At 45.1% G+C, this 25762-nt stretch overlaps 1 protein-coding gene across 4 annotated transcripts in view; it reads left to right on the forward strand.

Annotated features, from left to right (window-relative positions):
• Ttc27 (tetratricopeptide repeat domain 27) overlaps positions 1-14913 on the forward strand; it is a 144053-nt gene extending 129140 nt beyond the window's left edge. The window contains exons 17-21 of one of the 4 annotated variants that reach the window (XM_021186243.2): positions 2145-2204; positions 7921-8118; positions 9523-9634; positions 13394-13494; positions 14678-14902. In XM_021186243.2, the coding sequence (XP_021041902.1) occupies positions 2145-2204; positions 7921-8118; positions 9523-9634; positions 13394-13494; positions 14678-14800 (594 nt within the window). In that variant the 3' untranslated portion in view covers positions 14801-14902. Of the gene's footprint in view, positions 1-2144; positions 2205-7920; positions 8119-9522; positions 9635-13393; positions 13495-14677 lie in introns of all 4 variants that reach the window. The other 3 variants (XM_021186244.2, XM_021186245.1, XM_021186246.2) reach the window with 3 other exon arrangements.
• The last annotated feature ends 10849 nt before the right edge of the window (positions 14914-25762 follow it).

Raw genomic sequence — 25762 nt, forward strand, 5'->3', positions numbered from 1 at the left:
GCTGGGATTAAAGGCGTGCGCCACCACGCCTGGCTAGAAAGGCTTTTTTAAAATTTCTTTTAAATTAGATATTTTATTTATTTACATTTCAAATGTTACCCCTTTCCTCATTTCCCCTTTGAAAGTCCCCCTATCCTCTTCCTCCTCCCCCTGCTCCCCAACCCACTCACTCCCGCTTCCTGGCCCAGGCATTCCCCTATACTGGGGCATAGAACCTTCACAGGACCAAGGGTCTTTCCTCCTATTGATGACCGACTAGGCCATCTTCAGCTACATATGCAGCTAGAGCCACAAGTCTCTCCGTGTGTTTTCTATGATTGGTGGTTTAGTCCCAGGGAGCTCTGGAGGTACTGGTTAGTTCATATTGGTATGAAAGGAGTTACAGAGACAAATTTCAAAGCAAAGACTGAAGGAATGACCATCCAGAGACTGCCCCTCCTATGGGGCTGCAAACCCCTTCAGCTTCTTGGGTACTTTCTCTAGCTCCTTCATTGGGGACCCTGTGCTCCCTCTAATGACTGTGAGCATCCACTTCTGTATTAGCCAGGCACTGGCAGAGCCTCTCAGGAGATAGCTATATCAGTCTCCTGTCAGCAAGCTCTTGTTGGCATCTGCAATAGTGTCTGGGTTTGGTGGTTGTTTATAGGATGGATCCCCAGGTGGGGCAGTCTCTGGATGGTCATTCCTTCAGTCTTTGCTCCGAAATTTGTCTCTGTAACTCCTTTCATGGGTATTTTGTTCCCCCTTCTAAGAAAGATTGAAGTATCCACACTTTGGTCTTCCTTCTTCTTGAGTTTCATGTGTTTTGTAGATTGTATCTTGGGAATTCTGAGCTTCTGGGCTAATATCCACTTACCAGTGAGAGCATATCATGTGTGTTCTTAGAAAAGGCGTTTTAATGAAATCCAAGGCCATTTCCTAGTAAAAGTGTCCAACAAACCAGAACCAGAAGGGCACATGGGAGAAGCCACAGTGAGCAGTGTTCTCAGTGGTGAAAGGCTAGACGCTGCTTCCTAAGGTCAGATGCCCACCCTGCTTTCTCATGACAGCCGGTTGGGGTTGTTGTCAGCATAATTAGACAAGGAAAGCAAATAACTGAATCCATAGAAAGGGATAAAGTCAAAGGATATAGTTGCCAATTATAAGATCTTACATACAGAATGTCATAAAGATTACACAAAAGCTGTTAGAACTAACTGAATTCAGCAAAGTAACAATACAAAGTTAATTATACCTTAAATACTTACAATATCCTGCTTTCCTGGTAGTTGTTTATGTCAACTTGATAGGACCTGCAGTGTTGGAAAGAAGAAACATGGTCTTTGTATGCAGTCCTGGCATTCCTTGGAGCTAGCTATGTAGATCAGGCTGGCCTCAAACTCCCAGAGGTCTGCCTGCTTCTGAATGAAATATATAACACATTAGGTTTTTTCTTTTGTGCTTTTCTATCTTTGTTAAATCCAATGCTATAAAAGATTTTTTCTTGTAAAGGTTTTTTGTTTTTCTTTTAAATTTTGGATAACATATGAAATAATGGGTTACATCATGGCACATTATACATGTGTGCCATTTGTTCTCATCCCCACCCCACCCTGCCCTGTCTCATGGTGCAATACCCCCCTCCACCCATATGTGCGCCCTCCCCATTCCGAATTCTTCCTCCTTTGCTCACTTATCACATGAGTTCATTGCCACTGCTTAGAAAAGTGTCTTTTTCTATTTTTTTTTTTGTTTGTTTGTTTTATTGTAGTAAAAACACACATTTACCATCTCAGGCATTTTTTTAGGTGTTGAGTGGTATGAGGTGCTTCGGCCATGTTGTTCAGTCCCCACCGCCTTGGCAACCCTTTCATTATCTTGTGAAAGTGGAGATCCAGTCTGTGAAATAGCCACCCCCCGACCTCCAAGTCCAGCTGTCCTGTTTGTGCTGCTGACTCTGACTGCTCTCAGGATCTCTCCTCTTTGTGACAGTGTCCTCAAGACTCCCTGAAGTTGGTTACTGTCATCATTTCCCTCTCATTTCCAGTCTTAAGGCTGGATGACTCCATCCTATGCACGTACCACATTCTACATTTCTGTTCATCCCACATGTCCACTGTGTTCTTTCTCTTTATGGTTGACTTTATGGTTCTCTTTATGGTCAGGGGCAACAAGATGGTGGCAGAGTGGTCAACCTTGTTTCTCCTGGGAGTACTCTGGAGAAGGTATGTGAGCTCTGTGAAGAGCCTCAGTGTCTTGGGCTGGGGGTGGGTGCCTCTCAGTACTGCCTCCTTGGCTTTGAGCTTTAGCTTTGGCCATGGCCATGGGAGGGCAGGAACACCCATTTTCACTTTAGAGCCATCTTGGAGAAAAGCTAGAATGTGATTTTGACTGATTTAGATAATTTCATTTTATTTCTCTGTCCCAGATTTATCACAATAAGCAACATCATTGTCATTTTGATTTTTTAAAGCATCCAGGCTTCAAATATTTATTTAGATTGCTTAATGATATACCAAACGAACTCCAAATGGACTAAATATATGCCAAATACTTTAGTCTTCTAGAAAAATTAGGAATAGAGTGCTTACTAAAGTTCTTGAACCCTGAGGCAGTAAAGGAAAACTGGAAGGGATCTTTATGACCATATTTAAAAATGAACATGTGACAAATATTAGTTACAAATAAGAAAGGCAGAAAGCTAATAATATCTTTATGATATAAAGAGTTAACATCTGCTATAGGAATGAAGGGAATGGAAAGTGGAATTTACAAACAGATCTGAGTAAGCATGAGAATTTAGTATCCGAGAATGACACATTTTACAATCTGTGGGATAAGAATAGTTCTGTTCAATATGTACAAAGTGCTTGGCCAAAGATTAAGCTGCAAAACTTAAGCTCCACATCAATTTGTAAACCAGGATAAGTTCGGATGGACAAAATGTTAAACTGGAATTCTAAGCAGAATGATATTGTATGTGAGTGTGGACTTGGGAATTAGCCTGGGTGTGGCTCCCACCTGTCTGTAAGCCACTGGCTGCGTGACCTTGGGCAGGTTTAATTAACTGCTGCATGCTCAGCTTCCTAAGATAGGGATGTCAAAGCATCTTCCTGTTACGAGGATTAATGAGTTAGTACATGCAATGGGTGTGCAAGTACATTAAGGAATAGTTGTTATCATTGTCAGTCATCATCATCCTCATCATCCTCAGAGAGGTAAAACTGTCAGAGCATTATGGGAAAATGTGATAGATACTTTTATGAGCCTGGGGTGGAAGAGATACATAGTCATGAAATCATGAAAGATCAACAGATTTGCATATTTGAAATGTGGGGAAGTACTCCTGAACTCCACCAAGGAGGTCCCTAAGTTCAGCGGCTAAGACTGGAGGTCAGTCTACTGATAGGCATGGCTGAGTTTACTAGTGAAGTATGGGATCACTAGCCATAGGAAGGGCAGTTGGTGAGGGTCACATTGTTTTGTTGCTTCCTGCACTAAAGCCAGGCCTGGCCAGTGCCTGGAAAGAGCTTATTTGAAGATTTTCTATACTCTCATGGTTCTCCTTAGAGTTGCTGTTTAAGTTCTCCTGGACCGATATAACAAATGTCCACAAATTTGGTGTCTTGTGTAGAAGTTTTTTCTCTTTGTTCAGCTCTGGAGTCCAGAAATCCAAAATCAAAGCGTTAATTTGTGTTCCTAAAGATTCTGGGGGAAGCCTTTCTAGTTTCTAGTGGTCCTGGACTTTTCTCCTCCTGTGATATGGAGGCTGTAAACTCAGCCATGCCTATCAGTAGACTGACCTCCAGTCCCAGCCGCTGAACTTAGGGACCTTCTTGGTCCAGTCTGACCTCATCTTATGCAGATTATATCTACAAAGACCCCTTTCCCCAAGAACAGTCATATTCTGAGCCCAGGGCGGACATGAGTTGGGGAAACTGTTTGCTTGCCACAGTTTTATCCTTGCTTTCATGTAGTAAACAGCTGCAGGCCTGCCTGGGAGAGGTGAGGGGTGCACCAAGGAAGCCTCAAAATAGACCAGTGGCTTACTGGGAGGTGGTGCGAGTAAAGGCACGTGAACAGAGGTACTGTGAGGGAAGCCAGAGAACCCTCAACTAGTCATGCTCAGGGCTTTCCTTGAGTTGACACTGTCAGAGGTTTGGAAGCCTAGGGCCAGCAGAGAGATTCTAAGAATAGGAGGAAAGTATTGGTCAATAGAAATTGTGCGCTTATAGCTCCTGTGAAACCCTGAGTGCAGTCTCTAGCCCTGGGAAAATTGGAGTTAATAGAAAGATGACCAGTGTTTTCAAACAGAGACAGGTAGGGCCAGCAAGATGGGTCGATAGGTAAAGGTGCCTGCCAACCAGCAAGGCTGACAACTTGAGTTCATTCCTTTGAACCCACAGCAGACATACAGATGCACACACACACACACTACCAAGAACACACATGTACACGTATTTTAAACTAGAGTAAGAGGCATGCATTTAGTCGTATGTAATATTTATAGACAACACTCAAACCCCAGGCCATGAAGAACAAATTGGAACATCTAAAGAAGGCCTATTGTTAGGCTTTAGGAGATTATAAAATTAAATACCAATATAAACATTGTGTATATGGGTATGTATATTATCAGGGGGAAGGTTCAGACTTGCATTAGATCCAGAAGGCTGTCTAGACCCATGAAGAGTGTTCACAGACTGAAGAACTCTTAGTTTCAGAGAAAAAAACAAGTAGACCTCTCTTTATACTCTCCAGGGAGTAACTTATTCCTTTAATGTATCATGGTACAAACAGAAAAGTATTGCTGGGCACAGTTACCTCTGTCCTAGGATCTGGAAGTTAGCTTTGTTTTAAAAGTATATGTAAGTAATTTAGCTACAGAAATAAAAACAAAACCCTCACTTCCCTTCTTTTGTCAGCCCTCCCCTGCCCCTTATGGCCAGCTCCTGGTAAGAGGTGTCCTCCTGAGGCCTTGGGAACTCTGCTCTCCCCGAGAGGGGCAGCCAACTGGGTGTGTGAGCGGGTCTGCAGATGCCCAGCCGCCGACCCTGTTGAGCGCTGCTGATAGCTGGTTCTTTTTGTTTGCTGTCCTCACCTGGTTTGGGAATGTCCGCTTCTTCCTTCAGCTGCTCTCTAGCCCCTTTCTCAGCCTCTCACTTTCTTTTTCTGTGAGAGTACACCAAACTTTCCCCCTAACTAACTTTCTTCCTTGGAGAAGGCTCACCAGGGGTTCTCATCCATTCCTTCAGTCTCTCCTACCTTGGTGAGGTAGATGAGCCCGAGCCTTAACTCTCTTCTTCACAGGATCAGTTTGTCTTGTGTGCACGCTCTTTTCAGGTGTCCTGGTTTGCTTCCCATTAGCTCATACTTCCCTCAAAAATACTGGCAGTTTGACAAGTAGGCTTGGATTTGGCCCAAGGACAAATGGGAATTTTGTTTCCTCTTTTTATTTTATATTAGCTTAATGTCTTAGAAATTTTAATTGAAATAACTTAGGAAACAAAAATCTGTCTCTTGGTTGATCTAGATTATCAAAGAACACTGAAATGAAAAGGTTTCTAGCTTATATACTTCATAAAAATGAAAAACAGGGATAACAGAGAAGTAGGGAGCTATGCTCTGTTAATTAATATGATGAATACTTGAGAAGATTCAGGGCTTGAGTTCAGATCTACAGGTCTACAGGTCTCCCTGTATGTGTGACCTTGGAGAGGTTCCAGTTTCTTAGTTTGCAGAATGCACAGGACATCAGACATCGCTGGCTGGGTTGAATGTACTCCTAGAGCTTAGGAGGTGCTCTAGCTACTATATTTATAGTCACCATTTCATCCATTTTCACTGACACTCAGCTCTGGAGCTGAGAGATGGCTCAGGTAAAGGGCTTGCTGGGCAAGCATGAGGTCCTGAGTTCTGTTCCCAGAAACCACATAAAAAAGTAGGCAGGGAGGCACCTGTCTGTAGGTAGTGCTGCAGGGTGGTAGAGCCGGTAGATTCCAAGAGCTGACCAGCTGTGCAGTCTAACTGAAACAGCAGTGGGAGACCTAAAAACAAAAACAAAAAACAAAACAAAACAAAGAAAAACAAAACAGCAGCTGTGGTGGTGCATGCATGGTGAGAGTTTGAGGCTAGCCTGGTCTACATAGCGAATGTTCCAGGCCAGTCAGAGTTACTCTGTGTCTAAAACAAACAAACAAAATAAATAAATAAATAAAGGAATAAATAAGATAGAGTACAACAGAGGGAAATATCTGAGGTTGACCTTTGACCTTCACATATGTATAATTGGATATCTACTCCTTCCCCCATCAACTTGACAAGTCACTTGCTGGGTGACCTCGGCAATCACTTCTGCAAGCCTTGTTTGGCTTTTTTTGCTTGAGTTTGTTGAGTGGCAGTGTCAAACCATTTCCTTCCAAGTTACTGGGGAGAGTTTACTGAAGTCAAGGCAGGACCTTGCTGTACGGGGGCTGCAGAGATGAAGAGGAGCATCACTCCATGATTCTGTTTTTCTACCCAGTTATTTTGAAACCTAAAGAAGTAAGGAAGTGAGTGGGGTGGGGTGGGGATGGTGGGGTGGGGATTGTGGGGTGGGAGGGCTCCCTGGAGGTGAGCAAGCTGACAGGAGCCGAGAGCTTTGTGCATGCCCTGACAGAGTTGGCAGGAGGTTAGTGGTGTCTACCGAGGCTGGAGGTTTGGCTCTGCAGTTTTCAGAGCACTATGTGTGCAGCGACTCCTTTGATCAGTCTGTGGTATAAGGAGAGAACCTACCCTCATTGTTGCTGCTTGGCACGTCCCAGACACTCTCACATGTACATGGAGGATGGTCCCTCCATTGCTCTTGATTGGTGCTGGAAAATGGTGCCTTGCTGTTCAAAGTGTGATCTGTAGGCCCTTAATATCACCCACCACCTGGAAGCTTGTTAGGAATGTAAGCTCCCATTCTCCCAAGGATGGGCAAAGACTTGCGTATAGGATTCTGTATTTCCAACCAGTTCCCAGTGCTGGCAGCGCGTGGACTACACTGAGCAGCAGGTTCTAGAGTCTTCTCCAGCTGGTTCTGTGTGCCCCCACTCCAGGAGTAGAAGATGAAGAATGCTCTTTGTGTGTTTCCAGGGACTCTCCCTTAAGATACGTGGCCTAATGTAAATATGGTAGAGGTTTCTTGTTATGATGTAATGTGTTATAACCCACCAACCAGTGTTCCAGACTCTGAGGTACACTTTGAGAACGTGGTATTCCAGAAAGTTGCTCAGTGAACTGAGTAGGGGCAAGGAGAAGTGATGGTTTTTGATGCCAGCACATTAGCAGCTTATCTTTGGGCAGTAAGCAGTGATAGAATGATGTCACCACAGTGCAGAGGACAGTTTATGAGTGATAAACTAAAATAGAGGAGGCTGGATATAGGATTCATGGAGACATGGAGTGAAATCTGCTACACTTGGCAGAAGAGTGAGAGAAGAGAATACAGGCTGACTCTGCACTCAGGGTCACCGTGAGACTGCAGGAAAGGAAAGACTGGGACCTGCTTCCCTCTTAAACGTAGGTGTGAGGTGTTGATGGAACTGCTCAGGAGGTCTTTAGGCAATATCCTGGGGTTCCAGAGAGAATCCCAGCTGAAGCTGTGAGGCTTGTGTCTGAAGCTATTGTATGGGTCAGCTCTTCAGAGAGTCCTCCAAGTGAGAAGAGACAAGCTGCAGACTTAAGGCCATGACAAGAGAGCTTTCTGAGGGGCCTGACAGAACATGTAGAGAGCGTGTGAGAGCGTGTGATTCCACGGTGTCAAGGGTGGCTTGACGTTTGTTTCACACTTGATATGTAATCATGATATCCAAGTAAGGCCGCATTATTCAGTGTCTGATGGCACGTGGAGCCCCGGATTTCTTGTTACTATTTGATGGCTGCTAGCTCACTATCTTCTTCTGTGCATTTTTAAAGGTCCTTAAAATTCTGGTCCGGGCAGTGGTTAATGATATGACCGACCGAAGTGGAGCTGTTGCCTCCAGCCTCAAAGGCAAGCTGCAGGAGTTGTTTGGCAGAGTAACTTCAAGGGTGACCAATGACGGAGAAGTCTGGAGACTGTATGCCCAAGTGCATGGGAATGGGCAGAGTGAGAAGCCAGATGAGAACGACAAGGTTAGTGCCGGCTCTGTCTGTCCTGGGCCTTTGTCCTTGCTACCACAGGTAAAGAAGGCCTGCTTTTTTGAGTAAGGATAAGTACGATCAATAATCTGAAACATAAAACTAATATGCTTAAATTCAGTGTGTGTGTGCACGGTTACGTGTGTTTGTATGTGCATACATGTGTGAGAACAGCCTCATGTGATGTTTCTCAGGTACCATCCTCCTTCTTTGGGTACCGGCTTGGAATTTATCAAGAGAGCCCAGGGGACCCCAAGGATCCCCCCTCTCTGCCTCTCCTGTCGTGGGATTACAAGCACATGCTATGTCAGTTTTTGATTTTTTGTTTTTTGTTTTTTTTAAACATGTGGGTGGTTCTAGGTCCCTGTGCTAACTAACAAGGTAGTTACTTTATTGACAGAGCCATCTCCCAGCCTTTCAAATTCAGTATTCAGTACTTTGAATTATGGCCATGCTAAGACTTACAACATTCATCATTTTACATTTCATGAGTTTCCTGCTGCTGTCATTCTGTCTCCTGCAGGAGGGACTCTGTCCTGCTGCCTTACATGAGGGATCTGCAGTGTTTCGCTCTAAGATGAGGCTACAAAAGGGAAAAGTTAACCAAGAGGCTGGGAGCAGGAAACTGCAAGTGCTTGACACTGCAGAGACACCTGCCCTTTCTGCAAGGCAGTGGTGTTGCCAGCCCCACTCCATTTGTCCCGTTAGCCTCTCGTCTTCAAGCTCAAAGGAGCCCAGAATATCCAAGGTTTTACCTCATTGTTTTGTGTTTCTTTTCAAAATATCCACAGCAAATCAATGTACTTGTGTGGGTTTGGAATTAGCCATGGTACAGCTAATCTGTGGGATTCTTTGTCGTTCTCTCATCCTTCTGTCCACACAGCTGGCTTCTACTATGGCCTTGTCAGCCCTCAGAACACACATTTCACGCACGCACACATGGGCACACTCCTACTTTCTATCTTCTGTTGCTTTTTGACTTTACTCTTCTGCAAATAGGAGCACTCTTACCCATGAGTTCTCCATCAAGACGTTTAAGATGGAGCAAAAGAGCCTTTTAAATGTCTGTGAAATTATACACCGTTCCCCAAGCTCACTCCTCATTCTCTACTGCACCTCTCAGCTTGGCAGTTGAGGAAATCTTCACATGTCTACAGGTTTCCAAGCCTGGCCTTCATATTTTCTGGGTTCTGGGAAAGGTGGCGGTCCAGATGCATCCTTAGTTTCTTGTTTGTTACTCTTGGATGTGCATCCCACCCTTTCTTTGATGATTACAGAGACTGCCTCACAATGCAGATGCTGGGTTTTCAGTTTGGAATTAGTTCCATATGACTTTCAGAAAACAGTTTGAAATGTGAATGCTCCTTCTTTTGAATGCTGTTCCTTCTCATTTCCTAGGCATTCCAGTGTCTCTCGAAGGCGTACAAGTGTGACACACAGTCCAGTTGTTGGGAGAAAGATGCTACAGCATTTAAGGAAGTTGTTCACAGAGCCATAGGACTCGCTCATGGTATTTGATATCCATATGTTTTTCAATGCGTTCTTCACTGATAAAATCGTGTTAGTCAGAAATCAGGTTTCATTGCCGGTACCTCCTAACTACTTGAGTATATTGATATTGTTGCATCCCATTCAGGAACATCTATAGAACACTTTGGTGCAATATGATGAAACAAGACAGAGGCTTAAATACTAAAGTAAGTGACAGAGTTAATAGACCCCTAGAGTGTGAAGTATTTTTCTACCCAGAAACCTTTACTCCACACAAAGTTTTTGTTGATTATGTTGTTGTATTAAGGAAATCATTAACATTTCCTTCCTGATAGTCTTAATTTATAAATAGGAATGCAAAAAAAGAAAAAGATCATTAAGACATGTAGACTGCTGGATATTTAGCATTATATGAAAAGCTATGACATATACAGAATTACAAAAAAAAATTCCTATCTTTGGGTAATTTAGAGTCTATAATTTGAACCTTACCTTATAATAAAACCTTACCTCTGATAAAATTGTCTACTTGTTAGATAAATGCAGGCTTAGACCATTCTTGCACTATGAAAAATACTAAATTCAGCAGTGCATTGTTATATTGATATTTGAATGCGGGTGTGTTATGCCCTGGGAATATAATCCCAGTGAATTTAATAAAGTCCCGGTCTTAGAAATAGAGTCACAGAGACTGTAAGCCTCCTCGTTCTCGCCTAACTTTTACTGCCCTGGTAGTGACGGCAAATAGGAGGCAGTAAGGATCAGTGAGCAGGGCAGAGCTTTGGAACCAAGGACGCGAAAGCTCCAGGACCACCTTTATCATATGCTTGCTGGGTGACGCTGGGTCGGGGACCTAAGGTCCCTGGGCCTTTGGTTGGTTGTAGGTAAAAATGAGAATTTTCTTACTTATGCTGTTAGGAAGAGTCCACAAGGGCATTTTACTATTTAACAGTATTTTACATGTTCCTTAAATGTAAATCTCTCCCCTCCCACCCACCCTGTTTCTTTTGAAGTAGAGGATCTCGTCCATATGATACGGAACTCAAAGAGAGCTACGTGAGGGATGGGGATGAAGTTTAACTGCCTATAAAGAAGCCATAGAACATTCAGATTGTTCAGAATGGGCTTAGGAGTTAATAATTCTTCCTGTGGCCTTTCAGATCTTTGACTGAAAGAATGTAAGTGTCCAGTTTCCTGGACCACCTAGGATTGGCAGATAAGGTAGAAGGCTGAACTCAGGGGCTGGAAGGTAGAATGTCTGAGGTGGTTACAGGAGAAGTCTGTTTTGGGGGTGTGGTCATTCTGTGGCCTGTGCTAGCCAAATGGGGGCTTTGGTCCTTCTGCCTTTGTGGGTGTGGTATTATGTGTGGGGAGCCCCCACTGATGTGTATTGTGTGCATACTTAGCAGGGTGGAATTTTTTCTGGAGAATATCTTATCTACTTAAGTTTGCGCTCTGTAAACATCTCTGAACCCAGCTCTGTGATGGTCAGACAGACCCAGATAGTTTCATTACCAAGTGCTAGTTTTAACCCTGTCCGCCATAGCTGTGCAGGCTGGAGAAATACTCGTGAAAGCCATCTTCTGGCACTTGGCACAGGTTTTATGTCATCCCCTTCTCTTTTTTGTCTCTCTCCCCAACACTGTCTCTTCACCCTACCCTTTGAAAAGGAAATATGGTGCTTTAGAAATCTTGGTGCCTGTTGGATTGCCAGGGGTAAGCGTTGCCGGGGCTGCGGCATGCTTGGGACAGCAAGGCAGTGCTGGACTGCGGAGACCCTCTGCCGAGCTGCTGCCACTCTGTGCCATTTGCAGTATAAGGAGCATGGTCATTTCTAGTCTCTGCAGGTCTCTCCTCCCTCTCCTGCAGCAACTGCTGTCTCTAATGTGCTTTGGAAGTGAGATTGGGATGGGAACGGATAGACTGTCCTTTTTGCTTTTTTTCTTGTTAATTTTTTTTAAGATGAGAATTATTATTATTATTATTATTATTATTATTATTATTATTATTATTGTTATTTTGAGACAGGGTCTTTCCTTGCAGTCTTGTCTGGCCTGAAACTAAGTCACTATGTAGACCAGGCTGGTCTCAAACCCAGAGAGATCCTGGGTTCTGTCTCTGCCTCCCCAGTGCTAGGATTAAAGATGTGCACCACCACACCTCGCTTTAAAAATGAAGGATTTTTTAAAACTAGAAGAACTCCAGGTGTTCCTAGAATAAGTTTCTAGGCATTAAGCAAACTGTATACCTCTTCTGTGGTGACAGCAGTGCCTCCCTGAGGAAGTCCCAGGAGCTGCGAGACTGCGACCTCTGAGACCGGGCTAATCACCAATCAGTGTGAGGTTCGGTGGAGGCTAATCATTGTTCTGAGATAGAAACATGAAGCCCAGGGATTCTTGCCGGCCACAGTTATTATTAGTTAGGATTAAAGTTATTTTGCTGGGCTGCAGGTTGTTTCTTCTGATTGCTTAGCATCTGCAGCTACGGTCTGTGAAGCTGTAGTTTTAAACTATGATCTGCAATTTAGTGGACATAATTTTTAAAAATCTATTGTTTTATGTGTATGAGTGTTTTCTTGTGTGTATGTCAGAGCTCATTTGTGTGCAGTGCCTGCAGTCTACAAGAGGGCATCAGGTCCCCTGAAACTGGGTTCTTGGCAATCGTGAACTACTTAACTGTCTGGGTACTGGCAATTGAACTCAGTTCCTCTGGAACAGCACTAAGTGCTCTTAACTATATCGCTCCAGCTCATGAACATAATTTTAAGAAACAAAAAAGTAAAAACAACAGAAAGATCCCAGCTCCGTCTGTGCAGGGGGCTGCAGTTGTTTACACAAGGCATCCTCCTCTGAGAGGAGTAGGCTCCCGTCAGTCAGAATTCCGTCTTAGAGAAGCAGGCTCCCAGAATGCCAAAGGCCGTTTCTAGGGATGAGAGATTCCCTCAGTGCTGATGCCAGAAGTGGCTTGGGAGTCCCGGTGCCTGGCCATGCTTACACTCCCTGGATGCAGATGTGCAGATTGTTGGTGCCAGTTCTCTGAGGATGCTGTAAACTGAGAATTAAAAATGCAGCAAGCTGGGCTGGAGAGGTGGCTCAGCAGTGAAGAGCACTGACTGCTTTTCCAGAGGTCTTGAGTTCAATTCCCAGCAGCCACATGGTGACTCACAACCATTTGTAATGGGATCTGATGCCCTCTTCTCGTGTGCCTGAAGATGGCTACAGCGTACTCACATCATTAGATAGATAGATAGATAAATCTTTTTTTAAAAAATGCAACAAGCTTGTGAGCTTGGCACATGTGGTGTGTCACTTTGCTGGGCCAGTCAGATCTGCAACCGCTTTAGTGACTTGGGACTGTGGAAGCCCACTGAGATGCACTGCATCTTGGTCCTCTGTGTTGGCCTTGCTTTTCAGTGAGGCTTTGTTTATTTGCTTGCCTAATTCACTGGTGTGTGTGCATGTATATGTGTGGGTTTGTGTATGCACATGTGTGTGTGATCCCCGCCTAATGGAACTCATCCGAATTCTCCTTAGCAGTGCTCTCCTATATAGGATGAAGGATGGAGGCTCAGAGCGTAACTCAGTGGCAGACGAGGGCTTGCCCAGCGTGCACAGGCCTGGGTTTGATTTCCCAGTACCACCGAGGAGAAAAAAGTGAAGGGGGAGGGGCTGGGGAAGTACAAACTTGTGAAGCTGATAATTGTGAATTCTTAGTAAAGGGCTGCTTTGTCATCCTGTAGACGATCAGCGCTAATGCCTTCCCTGCGTTTATCTTGCAGTGGCTATGAAATGCGCTGAGAGCAAGTCCAGTCCCCAGGAAGCTGTACAAGCACTTTCTTCAGTTCGGCTCAATTTACGTGGCTTGCTATCCAAAGCAAAGGTAAGAATGACTGCGAGTTCACCAGAACTGTGGGCTTGAAAGGCCATCAGCGTGAGGTCACTGCTGCTAAAGGAAATAAGTAAGTGAAAGGCAGACTGAACTGCACTTTAAAGTGAAAGTGAGTAGAGATAACTGTCAGAGCCTGGGCAGGCTTGGTCTGCAGGGCTCTGCCCTCTGTTGTCTGCCTAGAGACAGCAGGAGGTCAGCTCCTAGAGCCCAGGTAAACAAACAACAATACAAACATCTGCACAGAAACTATTCATTTAAATAGCCTCTGCTCGCAGGTCTTTCAGACCAGGTCCTCTCAGGACAGAGCAGGTCCTCTGTCCTCAGCACCTCATCTTTGTACAAGTCACAGCCAAGAATGGCGTGAGGGCTGTCGGTGGAGCCCAGGGAGCTAAGTCAGATGCCCTGCAGGTGCAGCAGGTTGATGCCCTGGAGATTAGTGGTTCTTTCTAAGCCTCAGTTTCTCGATGCTCCTCCTTGCTACATTGAGGAGGACTGCATGTTCATTGTGATTTGTAAGTACTGTGATTTCTGGGTCACAATATGCTGTGTGTGTTCAGGCTCTTTGCCTAGAAGATGTTTTTTCTCCTCCGCACACTGTAGCAATGTTTCTGTCAGTCTGTTAGGATGTGCTCTAGAACAATACAAATCTATTCAATTGGGATGAAAACGATGTATAGCAAGCCAAATACTTTATATGTCACAGTGAGACAGATGTCTACTCTATGCTAGCCTACCTGCCTCCCCTCCCTGCCCTGTATGCTTATAAAATCTTGAAGCTGGTTTTCCCAACTCACCAGGCATGCACAGTAGATAGAATTTTGTTAGGATGAATGGACATCATTCATTCAAACACTATTGTATAACATTGACAAAAGCAGCGAACATTTAAGAACAGAGCAGAGATTTGAACCCACGGCCTTGGACCCTCTGGGCCAGTGCTCTACCAGTGAACTGTGGTTGGAGAGCTCTTGAGTCTCTAAGTTCAGTTTGGACACAGTTTGGATTTGTACCTTTCTGGGGTCTGAGCAGACACTGCATTGCTGCTGCACAGTTAGAGAGTTGCATTGTGCAGAGAGCACTGGGATTCTAGATTGCTATAATGACTCAATACCGTGTCTGTATTGTGTGGAAGAAATTTTCACCTTTTGATGGCCATACTGCTTTTACATTGCAGCAGAATTTTACAGATGTGGTAAGTGGAGAAGTCTCTGGAGAGCTCGCCAGTGAAATAGCAGCTGTGAATGCTCTGGAGGCAGAGCTGCAAGACCTCAGCAACCAGCTTCGAAACCGGTACTGACTGAAAAGCAGCTTGTGGCGCAGTCTCTTCTGCTTTCTCCAATTCCTCCAGTACCTGTATATCTGAAACACAAGATACCATTTTTAAAATAAATTTGTTTGCTGGCAAACGTCCTTATTTTGTGACGTTCTCAGATGTTTGCACTTGTGAAGTTCATTAAACAGAAAACTTTTTTATACCTTTGGTTATTGGTAAGTTCAGGATTTGCACTCTTGAAGCATTTTGGCACAAGGAGGCCAGCACACGGCTCATCCTTGCTCAGCCTCACATGAGCGCATCATTCTTTGGAAAAACTTAGTATAAATGAGGTGGGGGACACTGAGATACCACAAGCTTGTGGAATCATTAGCTTGGCTCTATTACTGTCCTAAAATGATAAAAGAGTGGATTTGGCGCTGGAGACACTTACACCTGTTGGGATCTTGTGTTTGTGTCAGACACAGACTTAGCTAAGTTGGAAGTGTGCGTGTGGTTTAGCTTCCAGATCAAGAAACAGCAAGAAAAGAAGGGATACACCCACATTATGACTCTACCATTAACCACTAGGAAACGGGCTGTTAGCTCTTCATGGTGTAACTGCCAGGCCCAAGGATGTTGTTTGATAAGCTTACTGTGGGTAGAGACAGCTAGAAATGGTGCCGTCTATCAATGCCTGACTGAGATGCTTGTCAGTGATGGCAGTGGACATGTATCCTGAAGGTAGCTGCTGATGAGCTCAATCTCACTACAGAAGTCAGAGAAAGGAATTGCTTGGTTTCTGACCTGCGTTGCTCAGATTTGGGTCCCATGCACAGTGTGAATCACTTGTCCCTTGTATTTTTCCATGTTCTTATTTGTAATTGGGAATAATTTCTACCCCTAGTTTCTTTCTGGTTTTAGCTGTCTTTGGAATTTAACACTTCATGATCCATCAACATGAAGTAGTCTTAACACTTAAAGGATCTTTAAAAAAATTCTTTCATAGGTGAATTTTGCTTATGAATGCTTACCAGTTCTAAGTACTCTTAATTCCTTAGCCATCTGCTTCTCTTTTCTATTATCATACTAGCTTTCCAGGGGAACAAATATGTCCCAAAGTTTCTGCTCTAAAAGACAGTACTCCTGAAAAAGTTCAGTATCATGAGATGGTAACAGGAATTATGATTTAGTCATTTAGGGAAGCCACTGGGGAGTGGGGTGGGTGGGTGAATAGCGGGCAGATAGGATGTGAATGTGGATGGTGGGTGGCAATGGGTGGAGCAAGGCTTTAAATGAACACTTTGTCAGTACCTAGCAGGTAAAAGAGAGATGGGAAGAAAAGAGATGCCCAAAAGAGCACGAGTTTCTGAAATCAAGTGAATCAATTTATTCTCCTTTTAGTTCCAGGTCGAATGGCCACTGTGGTTGTAGCAGTCACAAACCACACTGCAAAGCAGTCACCTGCATTCTGTTGTCTTCTCCATAGCTATGCTGGGTCACAGCCTCTCTTTTGTCATGGGCTGTTTGCTCAAAAGAGAGCTGCTGATGTTTTCCTTTGGAGGTGTAGACCAAAACCAAAAAAGGGAGTGATGTGACATGGTGGGTATGGGATTGTGGGTGTGGTGTGGTGGTGTGCTCTCACCTAGCGTCAGCTTTTGTGGTGAGGACCACTCATCTGTATCACTGCTGTGGAGTCTCGGTGCAATGTGTCATCTATTTTGGCTAAATACTGTATTTCCACCCGTCTTAATTTTTGTGGTTTCAACATTGGTTTTCTAGTACTGATGTCTCTTTTTCAGAATCATTCTTTTGCTTTGTAAGCTGCCAGAAGAGAAGAGATGTCATTCCAAAACATAGCTAGCAGCAGTCAGTCGCTCAATCAATATTATTAGCCAGCTGTCACGTCTCTCTCTGAGCCCTGTCAGCTCAGCTCTGGAAAGAGAAGAAATAGGCAGATCCCAAAACCCGAGTTTTCCCTGCTGCTTGTATAAGCTCTCCCAATAATTGGTTGATTTGCCTTCTCTCGTGAACAGTGGAACACGTTGACAGTTTGCCTTTTTCCTTCTTTTTTTTTTTTGGTTTTTCGAGAAAGGGTTTCTCTGTGTAGGCCTCAAACTCAGAAATCCGCCTGCCTCTACCTCTGCCTCCTGAGTGCTGGGATTGACAATTTGCCTTTCTTCACTCAGTTTCACTCACTCAGAATTTCTGTGAGGTCTTAGTTGATAATAGCCTATGATTTGTTAGGATTATTAATTAGTAAATTCCTTGTCAGCCTTTTCCCAGAGATGAGGCATATTTAGCTAGGACCCTGAGTATAGACAAGTGGAAGTGAACTACAGAGCCCTGTAGACTATTCTGGCTCATTTAAGGGTGGAACCCGTGGCCCTCTGTTATGTGAAGCCTCATCATGATAGCGAGGGACCCAAACGCTGAAGAAAATGATAGATTTAATTGTGTATCCAGACCATCTTTCCATGCCACTTTTGTTCCTATTGGGTGTGTTGTTAGTGCCACCCACTCAGAAACGTGAGACAATTGATGAGCATATGCTGTGGTCCACTACCTCGCAGACTCCGTTTGAGGACTGTGACGTACCCTCAGGTCTTGGTAGCTCGGGCTCTGCAGGACCTTATCCAGTTTATACCACTAGTTGTAGTTCTACCAGCTCAAAGCTGTACTTGAGCCCAATGAAAAGGGTCTGGTTTTCTTTTCTATTTTGTTTTTATAACATCCATGTCAACCTAAGTTGCTGTTTAGATAAGAACTCTCCTGGCCAAAAGTGAGGAATAAAATCTACGAAGTGGATGCCACACGCTTCCTGTCTGCCTGTTCCTTCAGCAGGCCCTGAAGTGAGATGGCCAAGAGCCTTCATTCGGGTGGAGGGGCCCGTGCTGTGGCAATACAGCTGGGTTTCTCACAGCACGCAGGAGTGCTTATAAATAGATAGATTTCAATCAACATGCTGCTTACTCAGGCATGCGCTCAAATATAGTAGCTGCATTCATTAGACAGACGCTGCCACTAAACCCAGGACTATACTAATAAAAGCATAATCCCCATGGGCTGCAGGTAGCCTTGCGCTCCGTCTTTCACAGCCAAGGCCTAATAATAATTGTGGCTCGTTTGTTCTTCACCAAGAGAATGCAAAAGCTGAGCTGGCTCTTGAACTGTTTCCTCTGTGCTTTCAGTTAGCAGGAGTTGAGATGTGTGGATTGCAGCAGAGGCCGTGTAAACCCTGTGCTGTGTGGCTGGGTGTACCTCTTGCTACTTGGCATGGTACACTTTCTCTTCCTCCTGGTTGACAGCATCTGTGCCCATAGACTGTTTTAGTTTTTCCTTTGACCTTTGGACAAACAGCCGCTAATGCATTCTTTGACTCCTTTTGCAGTATCAGAGTTTGGCTTTCTATGGGAGATTTTTATTTTATTTTATTTTATTTTGCCCCTGCCTTGGGCTTGGCTTTGTTCAGCCACACTGTCCTCCTCCCACGTTCTACAGAGCTGGCTGTAATTAGTTCGCTTAACACAACACCAAAAAATTTCCCCTTGCCAGTGATGTCAGATCTGCCTTCCCTTTTATTATTCTGACTTATAAACTGCAGTGACCCGTGAGTCACCCTCGCCATCTCCTGGCCCCGTGCCCACATTGTGATCTATGAAAAGGGAGTCCTGCCAAGGGCTACAAGGCGGAAAACTGATATTATTATGGTCTTCTGAATGGTAACTCTGAGCCATTTTTTAATCTTTTGTGATGTTCTTGCCAGAAAGGGGGCGGGGATGGTAAATCATAGCAAAGTGAAGGAGCTAACCCACGCATGGCTAACTTTCTCCAGTCGGGGGGCTCAAGTAGCTATCAGTATCTGTATAGAGTTAGTGCTGCTCACAGGCCAACATGTGCTTTCAGGAGACTCAGAGACTCATAACCTCTCAGGCTTGTGTCTTCATCTATAGCCTTGTAGAGCAGGCATATAATAACATCAGCAGCCAAGAAGAGGCACCAGGGCTTTGGAAATGAAAATATGCAACAGAAAAACAAGGCAAGTAAGAAACCATCTGACGATAACCACTGGCACAGTGCTAGCTGTAGACTCCTAGGGCTCCCCATGGTCTAGTGCTTGCAAAGCCCTGCTGTTCTCTGGGTTTCCATCTATAGCGAGCTTTCCCTTGTTTCTGGGCTGAGGGTGAGGCTAAGGAAAGGGGCAGTGGAGAATGATGGACTATTTTATTTTATAGGTAAAGGAAGAAAGGAACCAAGTTAGAAAGATAAAGGGAAAAGGTGGTAGAGATGGATGGCTGGAAGGAAGAAGAGACTAAGGAGAGGGGAGGCTGTGGGCAGGGACTGGAGAGGAGGGTATCAGAGCCTGGTATTGCATGAGCAGCAGTGCCATGGCAGGCCTCTTTAGTTGGTACAGCTAATGTATAACAGGTTTCTATAAGATGAAGTGGGCAGTTGACTGCCTGGATTAACTAGACTGAAAGCCTAGCTTTTATCCCTTCCTAGCTGTGACCACAGTCGAGCCCCCCCAACCTCCCTGAGCCTCAGTCTCCTCAACTGCCGGCCAGCCAGAGTTATCAGATGACTTCGGTGAAATTTTCTATGGGCAGATGAGACAAGCAACTCTTGGTGTCATCGAAACGGGCATTGCTGATGACCTGTCAGTTCTCAGGGGCCGTGAAGTCCCTGGATGAGGGTGACCTGCAGCATGGCTCCAGTTTCTATAATCCCTGGTGTGTATTGGGGGTGCAGGAGGGCGGTCATAGCCCAGTATTTTGAGAAACAATGGTGCAGAATATCTCAGTTGTCTGTGGAGCTTCAACACTACTTATTGAAATCGTCGGCCTCTAGGAAGTCTGGTGCCAGGGCTGATAAAGCAGTCTCAGTAATTCTACAGCTGCTTGGCCAGAGACAGACTTATGTCTCAGCAGTGCCCCCCCCTCCCCGCGCCTTTCCCCTTCTTCCTCTCTTCCCCCCACCTCTCTTCCTCCTTCCTCCTCCTCTCTCTCTCCCTCTCCCCTCCCCTTCCTCCTCCTCTCTGATCCCCTCCCCTCCCACTCTTTCTAAAGCTTCTCCCTAGCAAGGACACCCCTCCCCCCCAGTTTTTATATCTTGTTTTAACAACCCACTGAACTTAATTAGGGATACTTGCAGTCACGTGGGTGTGAGGTTATTTACTGAAGTGTGGGTAACCTACCAGTGCCTGTGTCACTGACGAAAATGACTTCCAGTCTGTCATTCAGCAGCCGTTAGCTGTCAGTAGCTCCCCAGAGAGGGTGGGGCCTCTGAGCCCCTCCACTATACCATGCTGGTTGTTGGCAGAGACAGTTGTTTAAAAGATTGGCCTACATTCAAGTTAGAAGTTGTTTAAAGACGTGACAAGGAGCCAGGTGCGGTGGCCCATTACCATAATCCCAGGTCTTGGGAGACTGACTGAAGCAGGGGAATTAGACATTTGAGGTTAGCCTGGGCTACCTGGGGGGAGATGGTTAGCGGCAGGGAGAGGGTGAGGTGTTTGTGTGTGCCTGGCATTTATAAGCCAATAAAAAGAAAGAAAACCAAACAACCCAACTAAAGAATTGAGCATTGTGCTAAAGGGAATAGCCAAATATAAATACAAAACAAGTGCTAAGACTCAACTTGAGTCATGAAATTAAAATCAGAGATGAGCACAGACTCTATCAGTGGCTAATGGTTAAGTGGTAGTGCCTACTATGTGCTCCTGAGAGAGGAAAGTGACTGCTGGGAATGACAGCTTTATATAGCACTCTTCTTAGAAAACCCTGCCGATCTTGTGAAGTTGTGCATACCCTACAGCCCACCAACTTTACTCTAGATGCACACGGTGCAAATGTGTCCATGTGTGGACCATAGCTCTCACAGAGGTTTGTCTACAGCAGCATTGTCCATCAGAGGCCCCGGGTAGAAGCTCTTCACCCGTCTACCAGTGGTAGACTTGGACCAGGCGTGCAGTCCAACAGTCTGTGTCGATGACAATGAATTCCCTACAGCCACAGCAGCATCGGTGGATTTCTCAACACCCTGTATCCACGCTTTCTTTCCCCCTGTGGACATAACAGAACTCAAAGAGCGGTGGAATTAAGCTACGTTATTTACTGCCTCATGCTTGGTGTTAAGTCAGTAAAAAAGGAGAGGCAGTGATTACCTCAGGGTGAGTGAAACTGGTTGCTCTTGTGGGTTCAGGTGGGTGTTGGCTGGGAGGTACATAAAGGGCTCTGGGGAGTAGCAAAGTCACCTTCATTAACTGGGGTGGCGGTTAATGTGGTTCTTGTGCCATGAGTCATTGAGCCGAGTGGTTTTGTTCTGTGCCTTGTTCCAAATGTGTATTGTATTCACAGTGGAAAACTCCAAACGTGAGCAGCAGCGTGGCCGCACTTAGTATGATCTCTGGAGTGTGGTTCACACAGCCCCAACTCCACCCCTGTCTGTCTGTCCATCTGCCTGCCTGCCTATTTCTCTGTCTCTCTAAGTCTGTCTGCCCCCACCCTCTCTTTAAGAGAAAGTATATGGCTTTTCGAAGTGAGATTTGACAATAGAAACCCAAACTGTACTGCATATAACTAACCCCTCCACTCACCCCTCCCGCCAAACCTCTCCTCAAAAAGTTTAATATTGTCCAGCTCTAAGTTGGTAACTCCCTGGCGTAACTTGTATTGTTTGACACTGTACTCTAGACTCTTCCTTTCTTTGATGTCTTTCAGCCCAGAGCCTATGCCTTTCCACATTGGTGTCTGGGGGAACGCTGGGGGCTAGCCTAAGGGAGGCTGGGCCTTACTCACTGACTGAGCATGCTCATCTTAGTGGCTGGAGCCAGCTTCTCACATTTCTTGAAAAGTGTGGTGTTGACATGTTTAATATCCTGTGGCATTTCCACCAGGCACTGTCGTGTGATGGAAAAATTCAGCGATAATGTCTGAAGGCCAAGTTGACTAGCAAGGCCGTGCATGAGACACTCTGCCTCACAGCTCTGGCTGGGTGGTAACTTTTGTCTGAGCTGTCTGAGAAGTTACTGATAGGCATATCTAGCAGGATCCACAAAGCAGCAGTTGCAGGGACAGTGCTTATGTGTGCCTGGATCTGGAACAACAACAAAAAAGGTGAAATTTTACCCACGACCGCATAGGGATGATAAATGGAAGACCAGTGCGTTACACAAAGGAAAGAGATAACCCTAAGGTTTGAGGCTTTTCTGGAAGAATTCCAAGAATGTATATGGCAAGGGGAGGGATGTCTCAGGGCAATCCATTAATAGCTGGTGACCTGTAGATCAAAGGCACAGTGCTTTATGAATCGTCACCAACACTCATCCCATTGCCCCCTGTCTCACTGTCCCTCTTCTGTCTGTCCTAACGATGTGCCTCCAAGAATCCCAAATCAGTCCCGACAGCATTTGCTTTCCCATCTTCAGGAATGCAGCTGGCACATTCTTTATGTGAAGGAAGCACTCCTGGGAAGGATATGAACCAGACGGAGTATCTTATTTCATCCACACACAACTCCAGTGTCCAGGCCCTGAGCAGGGCTGAGGATTTGAATGGAAGGAGACTGGCAGAGTTTCATTCTGCAAACAGCCATGCATGCGGTTGGGGATGCAGGGGATGGGTGTTCACTGTGAGGAGGAGCTTTGTGGTTGCCCAGCCCTCTGCATCTTAGAACCCCATCTCTCTAAGGCAGTACTCACCGACACAATTTTTAATCCTTGACTGTGACGTTCCATGGAGTAAACTCTTTCTCTGCATGGATCCCAAGATCTGTCGGGTCACTTGGCCATAATTGTTTGAAAATTCCTCATCATTTCACTGTGAATTTTGTGAATTTCACTAAGAATTCTGTGAAATACTGAGATGAGAGACAGGCCTCCAGAGATGGCACCAAGAGATCCCTGTCTGGTGCATTTACAGTCCTATGGAACCCCTTTCCTTGAGGATGGTGGTTTTACAATAAAATCCTGGCAATGCTGAAAGGATGTTTCTCACAAAGTGATGAGAGACTGAGCAGCTCCCTGTCTGCTTTTGATAACGTAAGGCGCCGTGGTAGAGAGGCATGGAGGGCCTGCAACCTCCAAAGTGCAGAAGAAGGCAAGGAACCAAAGTCCTATGGTGCCATCAGCCAAATCCTACCAGCAAGCACTTCATAGAAGCAAATCTACCCCAAGTTGAGCCTTCCATCAAGACCCTAGCCCTGACTGACACCTTGATGGCAGCTTTTTGAGATGCTCTGAAATAAGAGCTGCCTCCCCCAGCCTCAAAAACAGAGGTAATACCAAGGGCCTCTCCTCCCATTGATGGCCAACTAGGCAAAACTAGGAAAGGGGATAACATTTGAAATATAATAAAGAAAATACCTTAAAAAAAAAAAAACAGAGGTAATAAATGTGCTGTTTTAAGTTGCTTAGCAATAGATAGCTAACAGTGGATTCTGTCACCTTTACCCCCTATAATATATTCCTTAATAGTCATTAACTACAGGGTTATATTTTACAATTTCAACTATGGTGCAATTAAACTCAGTGTGCTTTGTTCGTGTGGCCTATTGCATTGCAATCTGTCATCTTTTGAGATACAGGAAAACTGACTGGCAGCATTAATAATCTTGCGTAGGGCTTGAGAGATGGCTCAGTGGTTAAGAGCACAGACTGCTCTCTAGAGGTCCTGAGTTCAATTCCCAGCAACCACATGGTGGCTCACAACCATCTGTAATTAAATCTGATGCCCTCTTCTGGTGTGTCTGAAGACAGCGACAGTGTACTCACATATTTAAAAAAAAGAAAAAGAAAAAGACTCTTGTGTAGAACACAGCTCTCTGGTTATATCATGACTCTGCTTCAAGACCCTCTGAAGTTCCCCGAGGCACAGGCTTTTCTGTACATGTGTCATGTGGCTCTGAACCACTGCCCTGAGCAGTTTTCCCATTGATGCAGGTACCTCAAGATTCTATTAAAGAGTCGGTGCCCAGCATCTTCCTGGAGCCTGCCTGTTTATCCATCTTCTCTCCCCCTGCCTGGGAAAAAAGTGTGGGAGCTGCCAGTCAGCCCTGACAGCAGCAGCAACCACAAGTATGAGAAAGGAAAGAAAGCTGAGAGTGGGGAGACCTTGGAGGGACGCTCTTCCTTATGCTTGCTGATAGTAACCACCCCCGCGCCCCTCCCTAAACCACGGAAGAATCTATCTTTCGCCCAGGCCACTGAAACCTAAAACAAAAGTATATCTTCAAGGACATCTGCCCAGCAACTGTCTGTGGTTCATTGTGGCCAAAGATTATTGTTTCAAAATATCTGATGTAACTCCTCATTTTTGTCTCTGAAAACTCTGCCTGGCCTCGCCTCCTTGAATACGCTCATTGTTGACTGTGGCACGCACTCTCCCATGGCAGCGTGGAGCTCTCCCCAAGTAATTGCCAGTGTTTCTGATAACCTGCCTGGTTGTGTTTCTTCATTTTGTAAAATGACACAACCTTCACGATGCGCTCTCTTCCCCTTGCCACTTCTTGTCTGCAGTGGAGAACACTTCTTCAAGATCTCCCCTTCCAGGTTTCTCCAGAACCCCTAAGCCAGATGTTATGTCCCCTCTTTCTAGCCTTCGCACGCAGGGTACTTTTGTTTTTGCTTTGAGTGGTTTCTTACTCTGACCATCATCCTGAGTGACTCCCCGCCCTGTCTCTGGTTCTGCCTCTTCTAGTCACACAAGTGAAAGTAAAGGCTCTCTCAGGATAGGAATGGTTGTCCCTCATCCCCTGTGTGGCCCAGTTCTTGAGGAACAGTTTGCTCAAGACTCTACAGTCAAAACTGGGTCCCCTGTCACTTAACGGATGCTAAAGAGCATCTTCTGTGGGTCAGGCCCTGTGGTTTATGCTTAGGGCACAAAACTTGGCTCTAAAGTATTCTTGCCCTAAAGAATGTTAAAGTTGGGCTAGAGAGATGGCTCAGTGGTTAAGAGCACTGACTGCTCTTCCAGAGGTCCTGAGTTCAAATCCCAGCAACCACATGGTGGCCCACAACTATCTGTAATGAGATCTGAATGAGACCTGATCCCATCTTCTGGTGTATCTGAAGACAGCCACAGTGTACTTATAATAAACAAACAAACAAACAAACAAATAAATCTTTAAAACAAAAAACAAACCAAAAATGAATGTTTAGGTTTAATGTGATTCCAAGCACTAGGTTATAATAGTCCAATGTCATGAGTGCAGAGACCCTTTTACCACTGCCTTCAAGCCATTCACAGACCCCATTACCCACTGTCTACAAGCCATTCACAGACCCCATTACCCACTGTCTTATTTGACACAGCCTGGAGAGGATGGATGAGTTATCTCAAAATGGAGTTGTCCAGGAGTCAAGGTATAAAAATCCAATCTAGTCTCCTTGAGTGTGTGTTTCTTTCCTTTTTCCGCTTCCACTCTAACTGCCTTGCCAGCAGCCTTCTCTGCTAGGTCTTGTGATGAATGAGGCACATGCCCTTCCTTCCAGGAGTTTAGCAGAGGGTGGCAAGACAAAGGTCAGATGGGGCTCATAGGAGCTGGTTAATAAAACAGAATCCAAAATGTGTGATGAACTCCAAATGTAGGCACACTTCCAATCCTAATTTAATAATCATTTTCACCTAAAAACCTTTCTCTTCCCTCCCTACCCCTGCCAAGAGATGACCTCATTCCTCTGGGTATTTTTCTTTTAAATGGTATGTGTGTACCCCCCCCCTCTCTCTCTCTGTGTGTGTGTGTGTGTGTGTGTGTGTGTGTGTGTGTGTGTGTGTGTGTGTGTAGGCTCATGTCACTGTGTGTATGTTGAGGTCAAAGGGACAAGCTCAGGTGCTAGCTCTCCTCTTTCAACTTTGAGGCTAGATCCCTTGTTTGCTACTATTATGCCAGGTCAGCTGGCCCATGGGTTTCTGGGAATTCTCCTGGCTCTGTCCCTTAAATCAGTGTAGGAGCAGTGGGATTGCGGATGTACTACTGTGCCTGTCTTTCCATGGACTTTTAGCCTGGTTT

This window comes from Mus caroli, chromosome 17 (genome assembly GCF_900094665.2).
Source record: "Mus caroli chromosome 17, CAROLI_EIJ_v1.1, whole genome shotgun sequence".
NCBI lineage: Eukaryota > Metazoa > Chordata > Mammalia > Rodentia > Muridae > Mus > Mus caroli.